Genomic DNA, 14,677 nt, shown 5'->3' on the forward strand with positions numbered 1-14,677 from the left:
GGAATACAGGGTTCCCAATGGGGGGTGCGCACCTTCCTCTAGCTCGATCTTCAGGTCGAACTCACGATGTGGTGCCAGAGTGTTAGCCTTGCTTTTGCTAAACACATCGGCGAATTCATGATAGACCTTCGGTACGGCTTCGAGGTCGGCGGGCTCGGACAAGGTGGATGAGCGCAGCTCGCTCGCTTGGGACAGGATGCTCAGGCTGAAGGTTACGGAACCTTCTAGTCGGGCAGCGCGGACAAATGCCGCAGGGCTGACTAACTCGATCAAAGGAGCCTGGCGGTCGGGATTACTCGGTGTGTCTTTGGATACGGGAACCGATGTGTCCGCTGGAGGAACAGCATTCGGCGATGGTTCAGGAGAGCTCTAGGGAATCGGACTGGATTGTTCAGACGTCTGGAAAGTTAAACTGCTCTTTACCCAGTCAATCAACGGATTGTATCGGGCGAGCCAGTTATGTCCAAGGACGATAGCACAAGAGCCATCCAATGGGGTGACAAAGAATGTCATCGGGGTAACATCACCGGTAATAAAACGGACAGGGAGATCGACGGCGCGGGTTATCACATTGTTTGTGATGCCGTCGAATAAGCGGAGCTGCATAGGGGTCACGGTATAGGTCGGGATCTTTATTTTATTAATCAATTCTGTATCAATAAAACAGTCAGAGGAACCTGAATCTATGAGAGCGGAGAAAACAACGGAGGGATCACATTTGTCTGGGGAAAGTAGACCATCAGGAGAGAACATATGCGAATGGGAGACAGAAGTCCCGGAAGTGGAAAATAAAGGAGAGCCGGGGGCATTCCCCCTTGAACTAGGAAATCGACCGTCAATGGAACAAAAGGAAACTGGGACAGAAAAGAATTGGGGCTGGAGAGGGCGGACACGTTCAAGTGTACCTCCCTCTGCGCACGAACCGGTTGACCGCAACCGTCCGATCATGCGTGGTCCGGATGGTTGCTGGCTAATTTTTTGGGTCAGACGACGAGTCTGACTCCGGTTCAGGCGTTGCCACCTTGGCTGCCCTAGCCTTGGAAGCGCTAGAGCCAGCCTTGTAGCAATCCTTAGCTACATGACCGGCCTTTCCGCAGAACATACAAAGCTTGTTATCGAAGCGGCGTTGGCGCTCTTCCTTCGTGAGCCTGCCATTTTTGTCGAGTTTTGCGGCGAGGTCGGGTTTTGGTTTGCCGTTGGACTCCTTGTCCTTTGGCATTTTGTTACTAGGGTTAGGTGGGGGGTCGGAAGGGCGTTGGTGTTTTGCAGGAGAGGATATGCGGCGATTTGTCGTCATGAACGGGCTTGTTGCGCCGCTCGGTCTGAACCTTACGATCCCAGTAGCAGCCGTCGATATCTTCGGCTAGGTCTCATAAGTCATATAATGACATGGGCTTACTGAAACAAGTGATCTCGTCCTTAATTCGATCCGGTAATCCGCAATAGAACATGGCACGGAGTGCCCCTTCACCGAAATTATCCAATTTGCCCACATAGTGGTTGAATTCAATCACGTATTTACCAACTCATTGCCCATCCTTCATCGTGAGGTTGAATAACAACTCTTCGGCCTCGCCGATAGGGTCGTGCGGGCCGAAGTTGCGCTCTAACTCGTGCACAAACCTTTCCCAGTCGTTCATCCAACGTGGTTCTCGACCTAGGCGATGACGGCGGAGGAGGTCGGGCTCGAATAAGTCGAGGGCCGGCCCTTTTAGGTATGACACTGCATACAACACCTTGTCGGATTCGTCAGGGAAGGCGTAGGCTCGAGTTTTGAAATTCACTTCACATTGAACGAAGAACGTGCGGAGTTTTTTAGGGTCTGATCTGTCGAACTGGTCGGGTTCGTGGACTTTTTTACGGGGGGGTTCGCAGCGTGGAGGCAGAGGAGGTGGTGCTGGTGGCGGAGGTGTAGGGATGATCAGGCGGATGCTGCAGGTAGTGCGGGTTAGTTCCGAGATTGCCCTGGTGAGCATGAAGTTGACTTTATCCTTCGGATCGACTTCCTCGGGATTGATTTCCTCGATGTCATCCTCACCATTGTCTTGGGTAGCCGCAGCGGCTGCTTCAGCTGCAGCGCCTGAAGTCCTTCTCTCAGTCACCGGCGGTGGTGGAGCCTGAGCTGTTTCCTCGCCCTCATTACCATCCTTGAAGTCGTCATCTGAGTCGCTTTCGCTAGCGTCTCGGCATCGCCTTCTCGGGGTTGAGGAGCGTGGGTAGTACTCATCGCCCGCCGTAAAACTCTCAAATTGTCTCTCCTCTGTCCTACCTCTTTCAAATGGCATACTAGAGCTGTAGTCTCTATAAGGCGTCGTAGAAGGTCCTGCCGCAGCGTTCCTGACCTGCGAGCGAGTCGTATGTCGTGACATCGTAAGGGTGTCAAGAGCGATAGGGAGTTCGAAATACTGTCAGAACCGTGCGAATCTTCGCCGATGGTAGCTGTAGGCGACCAAGCGTTGCCCGCTAGTGGTAAAGGCGTCCTACACACGACTGAGCTTTAGCGAGGGATAAACCCCACCGATCTCGAGGCCAAGGCTACTTAGGCGAGTGAGCCGGGATTTCGGCTTCAACGACTCTAGGAGGAGTGTTGCGCCTCATTCTCGATGCGGTCCCGATACTTCAGAAGGTCGGAGGTCTCACGGGGACAGAGGCAAGCTTTAGGGGGTAATTCTAGTTGATTTCGAACTACAGTACAAGCATTAGCTACAAGCTGTATATAAGCGCTAGGGAACTGAATAGGGAATAAGTCGCCAGATCTCGCGGAGATTGCGGGCAGAGAAAAGAAGCAGGAAAACAAACAAAGAGCACGTGTTCAAGACAGCGAAGGTCAAGCATGACCTTCGCCGCGAGATAACAAGGTGCGGTGAAACATGGAACAACGGGTCGCGGCGCTCTGCGCCGCTAGGTCGTTCAACAAAGAGGAGAGGTGTTGTGGAGAGATGGCGGGAAGTGGTTAGACGGCGACGGTCAGCGAGCGGAGTGTGTGGGGAGTGTTCGGGCGTGGGAGAAGGTCAGGGAGGAGGTCGTCTGGCCCCGGGGAATGCCGGGTCGTGACATTAACCCTGAGTTGGATCGGTTCCGTCTTCGTCTCTCTGATTGGTTCCACTTTGGTCATGTTCGGAGGATCATGAGCTTTGATAGTGAGAGAGCTTTCCATCTTCATCGGTGTCCAACACTTATCTGTGAGTTTGAAATGGCTCGCCGTCTGTGCATTTTTTGGATGACATCCACTCCATTCATGATCCCTTTCGAAAGTGTTCATCTCTCCTACCCAACCCAACAACTGATTGGTGGTCCTCCTCATGCAGCGGTGTTCTCTTAACACCGAATCATTGGACCCGTAACCTAACTCTCAGGTTACACCACAACCTCTCTTTTAAGGGTCATATGTTTGATTTTCATCTCCCATCCCTCTTCTTAACCATGGCTCAAGCTTTGACACCTCGCGCTAATTTTACAGGCTATGCGTTTGTGAATACAATCCCAGAGGTGAAAAATGGTCGACTTTACAGCGAACTCCTTATCAGTGAGATCAATTTCCATTCCGGTACTTTGAACACTCATTTTGGAGTCAGGTTCAGATGAGGGGGAAGCATTACCAGTCACATTTGATGTCTATATTGGCAACGCAGTGTTAAATTGCCCAAATATGGGCGATCTCATTTTCATATGAGGCAATCTCCTCTGTCATATCCCGGAATCCCGACCCCGCACACTCCCACCACACCACACCTTCCTAACAACTTCACCATCCCCTACACCATGCCTCCCCCACTCCCCAAGTCACCTTCCCTCCTGATTGTCTCAGCTCCGGTTTGGTTGCGGCACACCGATCCTTGGCCACTCCCATCCCGGAACCTCGGTCCCGAGTCGGAACACTCGGAGACCCCGGATTTGCTCCGACATCCCGTGACATGCCCTTAAACCTCTCCTCCACCCATTTCATTTATTTGAGTCACCTAACATCCTTCGGATACACAACTCCGCTTCCGGAGCTACCCGCATCCTTCAGTGATCTCCCTCACGTTATCACTTATTAGTCACCTTCTATTCTTAGCACGACTACCTTCTTCCTTCCATTCAGTCGGCTAACCCCCTTTGTCCATTTGTCTTCCACATTCATTTCCTGGCCTTCAACTCCGCCCTCCTTGGCCTGACACCTCGGTTCCCCATTATAATACCTTTCGGTGCCTCTCGGTATCATTCGGTACTGTCAGGGACGCGCGTGCTCGCGCAAGATGCTCCGATAACCTAGTTGTGATTAAAGCCGGGGAAAGGATGTCCCATCTTAGGTCAGCTATATACATGTAGAGTCCGGCAATAAGGAAACCAAACGGATTGCCGATAGAATCACGTGACCATAGAATGTTCCAGAACAATGCCGGAGATGATCCGGGTCACCGGGCTTAGGTAAGCGGAGTAGACGGGAATTACCGGCATACTTCCCACACGCATACGCGCAGCCGGCATAGGTCCAGGTCATTGCTGATCCCTGACAGTACTTTTCGGTGTTTTCCCATTTGTTGGTTCGGACTTTGACTAGGTCCTCCCCGTCCCCCTTTACAAATACCCATAGATTAGAACCTGTAGTTCCTCAGTTCTAATCTCGACTAAAATGCCACCCAAAGTCCCTCTGAGTGAATTCCGCTCCCGTTCTACAAGATACCTCAGACATAAGAAATACAAGGACTAACTGAGACGTAACGGAGGCACAGCACTCCCTCCGAGTCGCTGAGGCCGCGTCCTTCTTAGAGCCTCTTGTACCATCCAGCAGAACCGGGCTCCCTGAGAAGCTTCAGTTCACTACCGGAGCCCTCGGACCCCCCTCTAGTTGAGCCCCGCCTGCATTCGGACTCACGCATTTATCCCCCTCTCCCACAACCCGGGTTTTTAACATCCTCACCCAAAACATCAACGATGAGCTCCAAGCATCGTCTACATTGTCCACCTGCACAGTGCTCATAATGGGACATCCTGCCGATTCCATGCAACCTTCCTCAGAGACAAACGTCATTTTCAATGTCACCGGAACGACTACTGCCATCGCCGATCATTCTTTTGTAATGGCCACTGGTTCATTTGATCCCTTGGTGAGTTCGATTCATGTTCCACTGTCACTTTACTGAAAAATTCTCACTCTCATCAAATGGTTCAATACTCTGTACACATTTTGATTCCTGCCACTCCGCATTGGCAGAATATATGCATTCCTTCCGTTGGTAGTGCTATTCAACTGTCCACACGTTATCATGACATCAACAACAATGTCCTACGTTTGGACTTAGAAGACATTGGTTATCTTCGTGCTGCACCATCCGCCTCTTTTTCCTCTACTCCCAAAAAAAGGAGTTTGTTCAACCGATGACCCACAATGGATCAATCCGAAATGACTGGCACAGCCTCCACCAGTTCCACTGGAGGTAATGAGTCTGTTCATGTCGACAATCCGTCCATAACATCCACTAGCATTCCTGTCCCTTCTTTTCTTGCCCAGCCTTCTTTACAGCCTCCCGAAACTCCCAATCTGCCAACTAATTCTATTACACCACCTGAAAATGTTTTCGATTTTGTGAATGTGTTCCCTTCCTCCCTTCCTCCTCCTCCTCTCGAATGTGACCAATCCATAACAGACGACGTTCCTGAATCGTCCAAGTCCCACAAAAGAGCCAAAAAAATGTAGTGTATGTCATCGTTTATGAATATCAATATGATTCTGGCATGTATTAAACCTCCGGTGAAATTGTTCATTGCATCTGTTTCTATCATGTCCTCTCTTCACCCACAACCGATTCAGCCTCGCCGTCACAGAACAATACGTGCTGTACCAAACTCTTCCACTACTACCTTCAATTCCAACTGACCAATTTGGAAAAATCGCCATATTGTTTGCATTACAACTCCTTGGAATCAGGAACCCTGTCCATGGTGTCATACTCTACTATTACAAGACGAGTCCCCTGCATGGTGTTGTCAGAGAGGGTCCAAAGCGTTTGACCCTCTACCTGACATATCGCCGCACATTCAAGCTATCATCAATGATACCCATTCTCAACACATTCTCGCACAACACTCGCGCACTCTGAACAATCTCTTCTGTCTCACAGCTATGGGAGTTTCGGAACATTGGAGTCACTATACTGGTACTTCACTTTCTCGCATTGTCCCATCATCACTGATGGTGTCTATACAGGCGGAGTATATTGGTTGGCATTACAAGGTCAAATGTATCATCAAGCGCTTCCACTACATTGAAGTGGTCATGCTGCTTACTGGTTTCCATATGACCAAACTGACCAGGATCAACAACGGCAACACTTCAATATTCCATTATACATATACAATGCCGTCCGTTCAGACATTGTACAATACAATCCATATTATGCTCTCTATCACAACTTTATGTATCACATAGGCTGACCTCCACAAGCCTCCGAACGTGCAATATATGTTCAACACGCAGTGGATAGTACTCCATCTTTGATCCACATCTTAAACCCTCTTTATGAACCACTCCAATATCCTCTTCTATTTCCCCATGGCACACTGGGGTGGGGTTCTGATGTTCAAAAAGAAGCATCCCAAATCAATTACTACAAGTTTCTCCTTTCATCCAAACCTCAATTTCGATGGATGAGCAGATTGGGATGCGAATGGATATGCGATATGTATTCTCGAACAATTGACGAATGTCTACTTTTCCTACACAGTGCTAAAAAAAAAGAAAGAGACCAATTTGACAATGAGAACAATGAGGACTCCGAAGATGAATATGACACTACTGACCCTGTTCAACAAAAACGCTCCTCTGCTCATTGCTTACCTCAAAGCTTTACTGGCTCTCCTCAATATTATGCCAATCGAGTCGCTGACACACTATGTCTGGCTCGACATCTGGGTAAACCAGATCTATTCATTACCGCCACTTGCAATCCCAACTGGCCAGAGCTAATTGAAAAACTAGAAGGCCTCTCAGCAACTGAAGTCCCTCAGATCACAACTCAAGTTTTCAAGGTCCGCTGAATGTTTCAACTACACAATTGGTATTAAAAATGTAAAAAAGGTTTGACTACAAAAACTATTGTATGAAATCAAGAAACTGTTCGAAGTGGCTTATCATGTATATGTCATTGAATTCCAAAAGCGTGGTCTACCTCACGCTCACATCATTCTCAAGGTTCGTACAAAAATCATCTGGATTGTATTCTAACCTATACTGATAGCAAATTGTCCAGCTAAAACAAAACTTAAGTCTCTCTGACATCGACAACATCATATCTGCCCAAATTCCACACCAAGCAGGGCATCTTCAAGAATTAGTATTAAGACATATGGTTCATGATCCAAACCATCTCAACTCCACATATTCTCGCTGTAACTGCAATGGAAACTGCGTCTACAATTATCCCAAACCTCCGATACCATTCACTAAACTGAATGCTCAACTTCGTGTTGACTATCAATGACGGGAACCAGATCAATGGATTGTGCCTTACTGTCCTCCCTTACTATTAATGTGGGAAGGCCACATCAATGTGGAAGCCATCTTTACAGCGGATGTCTTCCTTTACATTTTCAAATACCTTTTCAAAGGTGCAGATCACACTCGCATCGCAATTTCAACCAATGAAAGTAACACCATTGATGAATCAATCAACAACTTCCTCAGTGTGCGATACATCTCAACCTGTGAAGCATGCTGGAGGATTTTTGCTTTCAAAATATCGTACCAACATCCATCCGTCTCCAAACTCACAATCCATGAACCCGGTCATAATAGACCTCAGTACCATCTTGGCTCCAACTCCAACCACATACCTTCACAAGCATCAACTCTTCTACGTTATTTCATTTGTCCACTAGGCATGCCGTTCCGAACGATCACATGCTGTACACCACTTTCTTTGAGGAATACACACTCATCTCACCCAATAAAGCACCACATCCCCTTCCTCCAAATCATTGGTTTGAATCAAGCCATATCCCTGAAATTCCTATCATGATCGTCAAAAAGCGTAGTGCTCGTCAAAAACTCAGTCGACTTCAAACCGTACGACCAGGTCAAGGGGAAATATTCTACATTCGCACTCTATTGTTTCATCACCTGGCTCGATCTTTTGTGGAATTACGCACAATTCACAACGTTGTGTATCCCACCTTTCAACGTGCTGCACAAGCGGCTGGTCTATTCCAAGAAAAAGAAGAAACAATTCTGGCAATGCAAGATGCAATTGCAGATCTCAAATCACCTGCGGAACTTCGATTTCTATTTTGTCTGCTCATCTTGGAAGGGAGTGACGCTGTGCCATTATGGGAAAAATATTGCAATGAGATGTCGCAAGATTTGGCAGGACACTCAACTGTTCACATCCCTCCATATGCCCATCAACGTGCATTGCAAAAAATCAATGAGATTCTACTCGAACATGGGAAATCTGTGTCAGATTACTCACTACCTCCAATCATTTTGTTTAACAATGAAATACAAGAAGAACTCAAATACTTTGCTCTTCATGCGGCTGGACTGTACGAATTGGCACAACACTCCTTCAATACAATGACGACTGATCAACGTCGGATTTGGACAACACTGTTAGAATGGGCGGAAACGGACGACTCCGGAGTGGAATCGGAGACTTAGCGTGGAGGGACCTTGGCCTCAGCGACTCAAGCGGAGCGCTGTGCCATTGCTGTTTGTCCATTTGGTCCTTAATTTCACAGTAGGTGAGCAGGAAGTCTCTTGGGGGCATTTCAGGTCGATTTCGGACTAAAACCAAAACGAGTATGTACAAGCGCCGATATATATAATGGAAGGGGCAAAAGCACAAAGAGAACAAAGGGTGACCGAATCGGAATGAAGACGTCCGAACGGGAACAAAGGGTAGAGGGAGCGGAGCGGTACCAAAGGTCATAGGGCAAGACCTGTGATACGTCCGAAAGGAGGTAGAGAGGGCGAGGCCCAGAGGGGCAGGAGGATGAGGGGAAGTGGGGATGATGACTAACTGGCTAGAATAGAAAGAAGCAGTAGTCCAAATAGGGATGAAGGGAAAACGCAAGAAATACATTACAGGCGGCGAGAGTGCCGAAGGCGGTCCGCGAAGCTCGGGGGTTGCGGAGCTTACGGAGGTTACGGAGGCGGGGTTGGAAGTCCGAGGAATATTGGCAATGGTGTTTACGTAGTATGAGGTCACCAATGCAATGGACTAAGGCCGAGGTGGAGTCAAAGTCCGAGGTAGGGACTATGACGGAGGCTCGGAGTAAGGTACGAGCGGTGCCCGAGTGCGAAGTACGGAACAGCGGTGGAAGGTCGTAACTTGGTGGAAGGGTGGCGGAGGAGTAACGGAGGGAGGAGAGAGGGGACAGGTAAGGGGAGAAGGAGTGGCGGAAAGGAGAGTAGTCAGGTCCGAAGGTGAGTATCGGAGCGGACGGGGGAAGCGTAGGAGGATAACGGGAGGGTGGAGGTGTTGTGAAGGGGGAGCGGAGTAGTAGGAGGGTGGTGAGAGGTAAGGAGGAGGTGTGTTGCCAGGACCGAAGGTGAGTATCGGAACGGCAGCGGTAGGTTATGACTCCGGAGGTGAAGAGGGTGGAGGTCCGGAAGTCGGGTCGGGGTCGGGTATGCACGGATATGACAAACACTGTATTGTGCCATTCACAGCAATTCCCCCAATGACACCTCTCCACATCTCTTCTTTATCACCAGAAAAGCGGGTTGAGGAAAAACTTTCATTATTCATTCTTTAGCATGGCTACGATGTCAAAGTCAAATTCTCGCCGTGGCTGGCACTACTGCTTTATCCATTTGCGACATAGATCATGCCGAACAGCAAATTCTCTATTTGGCTTACCTATCATGGACGACGATGAATCAAAGACAATTAAATCCCGCATTACTCCTAATTCCTCATGAGCTGCATATTTACGACATGCTTCAGCAATCATATGGGATGAATTACCAATGGCACATGTGGCAAACTTCAAAGCCATCAACATTTTACTACATCAAATTACAGGATTGAATGTGCCATTGGGAGGAAAGATACTGATTGGAGTGGGGGATTTTCGACAAGTCGCTCCTGTGACCAAGGGTGCCAATCCGATGGAAACATACATGGCATCTATACTTTCATCTGAACTGTGGAACCACTTCCACATCCTACAACTCACTGCACCAATTCGAAATGCTGAAGATCGCGATTTCGCTGACTTTATCGATCGTATCAGTGAAGACTCTTCCCTTAACCGAGTGGTACTAGATGGCTTCCTCTCCAGAACCTCCAATCTGGACTCAATCTGTCAAGAGCTCTTACCGGATGAAGTCTTACCTGATCCAGTGAAGGCTGTTAAATGAACTTTCCTAACCCCATTAAACTTCGATGTCAATCATTTCAATTTGGAAATGTTGAGCAGACTACCAGCCGAATTATGTATGCATCCTTCCTATTCACATCTGTAATAACTAAAGTTCGACTTCTATTGAACAGATGTTTATCACGCATTTGACTCCATTGTGGAAAATAAAGACAGTGACAGTTCAAGTCACTACATCCAAACTTCCGAAGACCTCCTGGCACTGATGGAATCTAACAGTGCTCCAAATCATGACCTGCCCCTCAAAGTTGGAGCAGTGTGTTCCATCATGTGCAACCTCTCTGTTCACAAAGGTCTGGTCAAAAAATCAATGTGTAGTGATTACCAACCTCCACCCTCACTATGTGGAAATCAAATTGCTGCAACCAGGCATGCATCCACACTCCACTCACTGTATACCACGCATCATCTTTGACTTTCGACCTCCATTCCTGAAATTTACCATACGTCGAAAGCAATTCCTGCTCAGACTCACTTATGCAACTACCTTCAACTCCTGTCAAGGCCTCACATTTGATCACATTGTAATTGACGGCAGAAACGATGTGTGTTAGAACGGGTGGATTCGGATGACTCCGGAGTGGAATCGGAGACTTAGTGTGGAAGGACCTTGGCCTCAGCAACTCATGTGGAGCACTGTGCCATTGCTGGTTGTCCTAGGGGTCCCTAATTTCGGATCTAGCAGAGGGGAAGTCTCTTGGGGGAATTCAAGTCGATTTCAGACTGAGGTTACAAGTTACTATGTACATTGTATATAAGGAGAGGTCCGGAATCAAAGGGAGCAAGGGTACTCCAAAAGGAGACAAAGGGAGCTGGAAAGAGGAACAACACCGAGGGTCAAGGGTTTGACTCAATGGTGTTTCCCAAAGGAGGAGTGAAGGGCCAAGGCCCAAGGAGGAAGGAAGGAGGATGGGAGTGGGGAATGGCTGACTGACTGAATAGAAAGGAAGCAGCAGCCCAAATAGGAATGAGGGAGAATAGCGGAATTGAATGGAGCAATGCAATAGTTGCAAGGTCCGATGTAAGTCCGGAAAGTCCGAACTCGGAAGTTAAACTCCGGAATATTGGCAAACGTAATTAAATGGAATGAGCTAACAAATACAATGGGTATAAGCGGAGGTGGGGTCAAAGTCCAAGGTCGGAGCTAAGACCGGAGGTTCCGGAGACGGAGACACAACCGGGATTCCGGAGTTGGGAGCATAGGTGTTGCATGCTCGTCTGGGAGGTGTCGAGGTTGAGGTCGGACCCGGAATGTTCCGGAGTCGGACCGAAGGTGGTGTTGGAGCCGGAGGTGGGATAACCTCTTGGGAGTCGGCAAGGAGAAGGTGGCAGAAGGGAAGTAGGACTCTGGAAGTCAGGTTCGGAGTTCCGGGAGCCCGGAGCGGAGGTCGGGATTGTATGGATATGACAATGTGTTTGCACATGGACAACTGTACACTGTGTTATCGAGAGTACGAAACCGAGCACATGCAACCATGCTAATACCAGAAAACAAGCCTTCAGTTGCAAACATTGTGTATGTGCCATTACTGCCTCGATTAAGAAACTCTGAGAGTGCAGTCACATCCCACTGAATGGTCTATCAATCACACAGTGAACAAATGCCATATAAACTCAAACAAATGGACACTGACAGCTGACGAGTACGAGTGCAAAAACATCGGCATTCTCATCACATTTCAGGATTTGAACCACATACAACCTGTATGCCTATGCAAACATGACTAATTCTCCTCTTCAGGGAATCGTTCTAAACTCACAACAACATCATAACCATGCAAACTGCCTCGCTGTTGCGTTTCAATATACATGATGGAGATCGAAAGAAGGACAAGAGTGCAAAACCTACATGCAGACAAATATATACATAACCCAACCAGAACCAACCAGTCACACTGCAAAGGTTCGCCAAGTTTGCTCCCAACCAAAGGCTATGCAGGCCTTGTCACTTGAAGAGGCTGTTATGGGGTAGTGAATGGGTTAGATAGTCAGGTGATGTGAACCTTTCTGTACTCCGTTGTAATCGGCAGTGGAGAAGTTGGTGATCAAGTGATCGTGAGACCGGCTCCTCAGCTTGTTGGCCGGACACATAAACACATGCCTCTTGATAATGAAATAGGAGCTATCGCGCGTAACTCAGTCTCGAAATAGAGAACTAGTATTAAGATTTTTACCTATCACGCGTAACTATAACATGAAAATACAATGAGTTATGCGCAAACACAGATAGGAAAGAAATGGTATCACCTCAGTCTCGAAATAGAGAACTGAGGGAGGGAGAAAAATTACGGTGTCCAGCATAACTTATACGACTGGAGCCAATATCGCTTAAAGCGATTGCCAGTGACAACTGGCAATATAAGACAAAGTAAATTGGGAGCGCATGGTACCGCGACTCTGAAACAAAAAGGTATAGTCATTGTTAGTCACGATGATATTAAGTTAAAATAAAAACTCCCCAATCCACGCTGCAGCTCAGTGTCAGGGATCGGCCCCTGACCCTGCTGTCAGGGCACCCAACCACACCCCAGAACCACCTTCCCAGACTTCCCCCACTTCCCTGACCTCCCCATCCCTACATATCTCTCACAACTTAAGCCCGCATGTGAGCCCGCGGGAAAAATCACGTGGGTCAAGGCAAGCAACTTGCCTTAACCCATGTGACACCTTTTCCGAGTCGCGGGAACATGCTCGGCTTCTACCCGGAGTCACGTTATGAACTGTACAGTACACTTCCCTTTTATAGTAGCCAAGCGGGGAATAGGGAAACTTACCCTTCTTTTCAACTCAATCCCCGCTTAGTCCCTTCAGTGAGTTTGAGGAGCTGAGGACAGGGTCTAGCGCCCAACCACCTGGAACACCGCACACACCTAGGCCTGAGGTCAGGCTGTCCCTGATCGAGGACCGAGCCCTGACACTCAGCTGTTGTCGATGAGCGTTGATATTCCAACACTTGAGACTTTGGAGAACCGCAACCTCCCAACAGGTGAGTCAAACCAACGTCCTCTCAATTGGCAAACGCCAGCGAGAGAGTAGATTGGCGGGTGTTACCACTATACCACCGACAGCACATGTGTACAAAGCGTTGCCAGTTGAAGGTGGTCGTGGGAACATCACGTGAGGGAACTTGTGCCAGTCGTCTTGTAAAATAAGAAGTAGCACGAAGTTGCGGTTAAATTGGAAAAGACTGGGTAGGAGTCTGACTTATATATGCACTTCGACATGCCGCACTCATTAAGAACATCGTCCCCCGCGTCTGACGATTACTGTCCTGACATCAGGAGGCTGTGAGTTCGAGTCTCACCCGGGCAGTTGTCTTTTGTCATGAACTTCCGAGGGAGGTTTTTTCCTCCTGCATGGCAAGTCAATAGGCGTGGGTTCATGGAGGCACAAGCTACAACTGGGATAACTGCACTTCAGCCCAAGAAGTTCGAGAAAATAGTGAGTTATGCCGAGTTTCTCGGTACTCACCAGTCCCAGGGTAGATTAAAAATGCCAGGTTCAGTGTCCCTTCTCCGCTACACTTGTGTCAGGCTTCAGTCCGTTTCTCACGCGCATCTTCTGGGGCAGATTCTTGATGTATCTGAGGGAAGTACAGCTGAGCTGCCAATAACTGGCGAACTGGGAGAACAGCTTGACACGTTGCGGACGCCAGGAATATCCTCGCGCAGAACATATTGGTTAGGGCTCGGGATCCTCCTCCTGGACGGAGAGTTCAGGATAGACCTGGGGATCTCGGCCTCTTCATCTTGATCTCGCCGGACAATGGGACTGCTCAACAACTGGGAATTGATGACGCATGCCCGCTCGATCAGATGGGTTCTCTTGTGGAACATACTCGCCTTTCTATCCGTGTTGATATTACCGTGTAGAAAGCGCTCAGCTAGCTTCGCCGATCATCGCCGAACGAACCCACATATTGCACTTTGCCTACACCTTCCACTGGTCTACTTCCGCGGTCGTCTTACGTTTCCACAAATAACGACTCGTTCTCTTCCTGGAACCCTAACTTTGATGCTCGGGCTCATCGTGACCTATTCCTACAGAACAGCTCTCGTCAGGTTCTTGGAGACATTATTGCAGTACCCTCTTGCAGCATGTCTTTAGGCGTTGTTGCCCTTCAGGTCCGCTTGACTTCAATCGTTCAGCCATTGGGCGGTGTGACTCCTGGTCCCCAATCTGAAATCGGACACGAGGGTCTCGGTTGGAACCATTCATTAGCGATCTGAAAAAGCATACTTCGGATCAAGCCACGGAGAACCCACCGCGAATAGCGAGCACATCAGGGCTTTGGCCATTCCATTGTTCTTCC

The 14,677-nt window shown here is 48.5% G+C and overlaps 1 protein-coding gene across 1 annotated transcript; it reads left to right on the forward strand.

Annotated features, from left to right (window-relative positions):
* Window positions 1-4,964: 4,964 nt before the first annotated feature.
* On the forward strand, window positions 4,965-5,680 carry EI90DRAFT_3020799 (uncharacterized protein; the record flags this gene model as incomplete). Its single annotated transcript, XM_039057549.1, has 3 exons — window positions 4,965-5,090; window positions 5,198-5,348; window positions 5,400-5,680. 3 exons carry the CDS (start codon window positions 4,965-4,967, stop codon window positions 5,678-5,680), a joined length of 558 nt encoding a protein of 185 aa, XP_038910077.1.
* Window positions 5,681-14,677: the final 8,997 nt, after the last annotated feature.

The sequence above is a fragment of the Cantharellus anzutake genome, assembly GCF_015039405.1.
Source record: "Cantharellus anzutake strain C23 chromosome Unknown EI90scaffold_90, whole genome shotgun sequence".
Taxonomy (NCBI): Eukaryota; Fungi; Basidiomycota; class Agaricomycetes; order Cantharellales; family Hydnaceae; genus Cantharellus; species Cantharellus anzutake.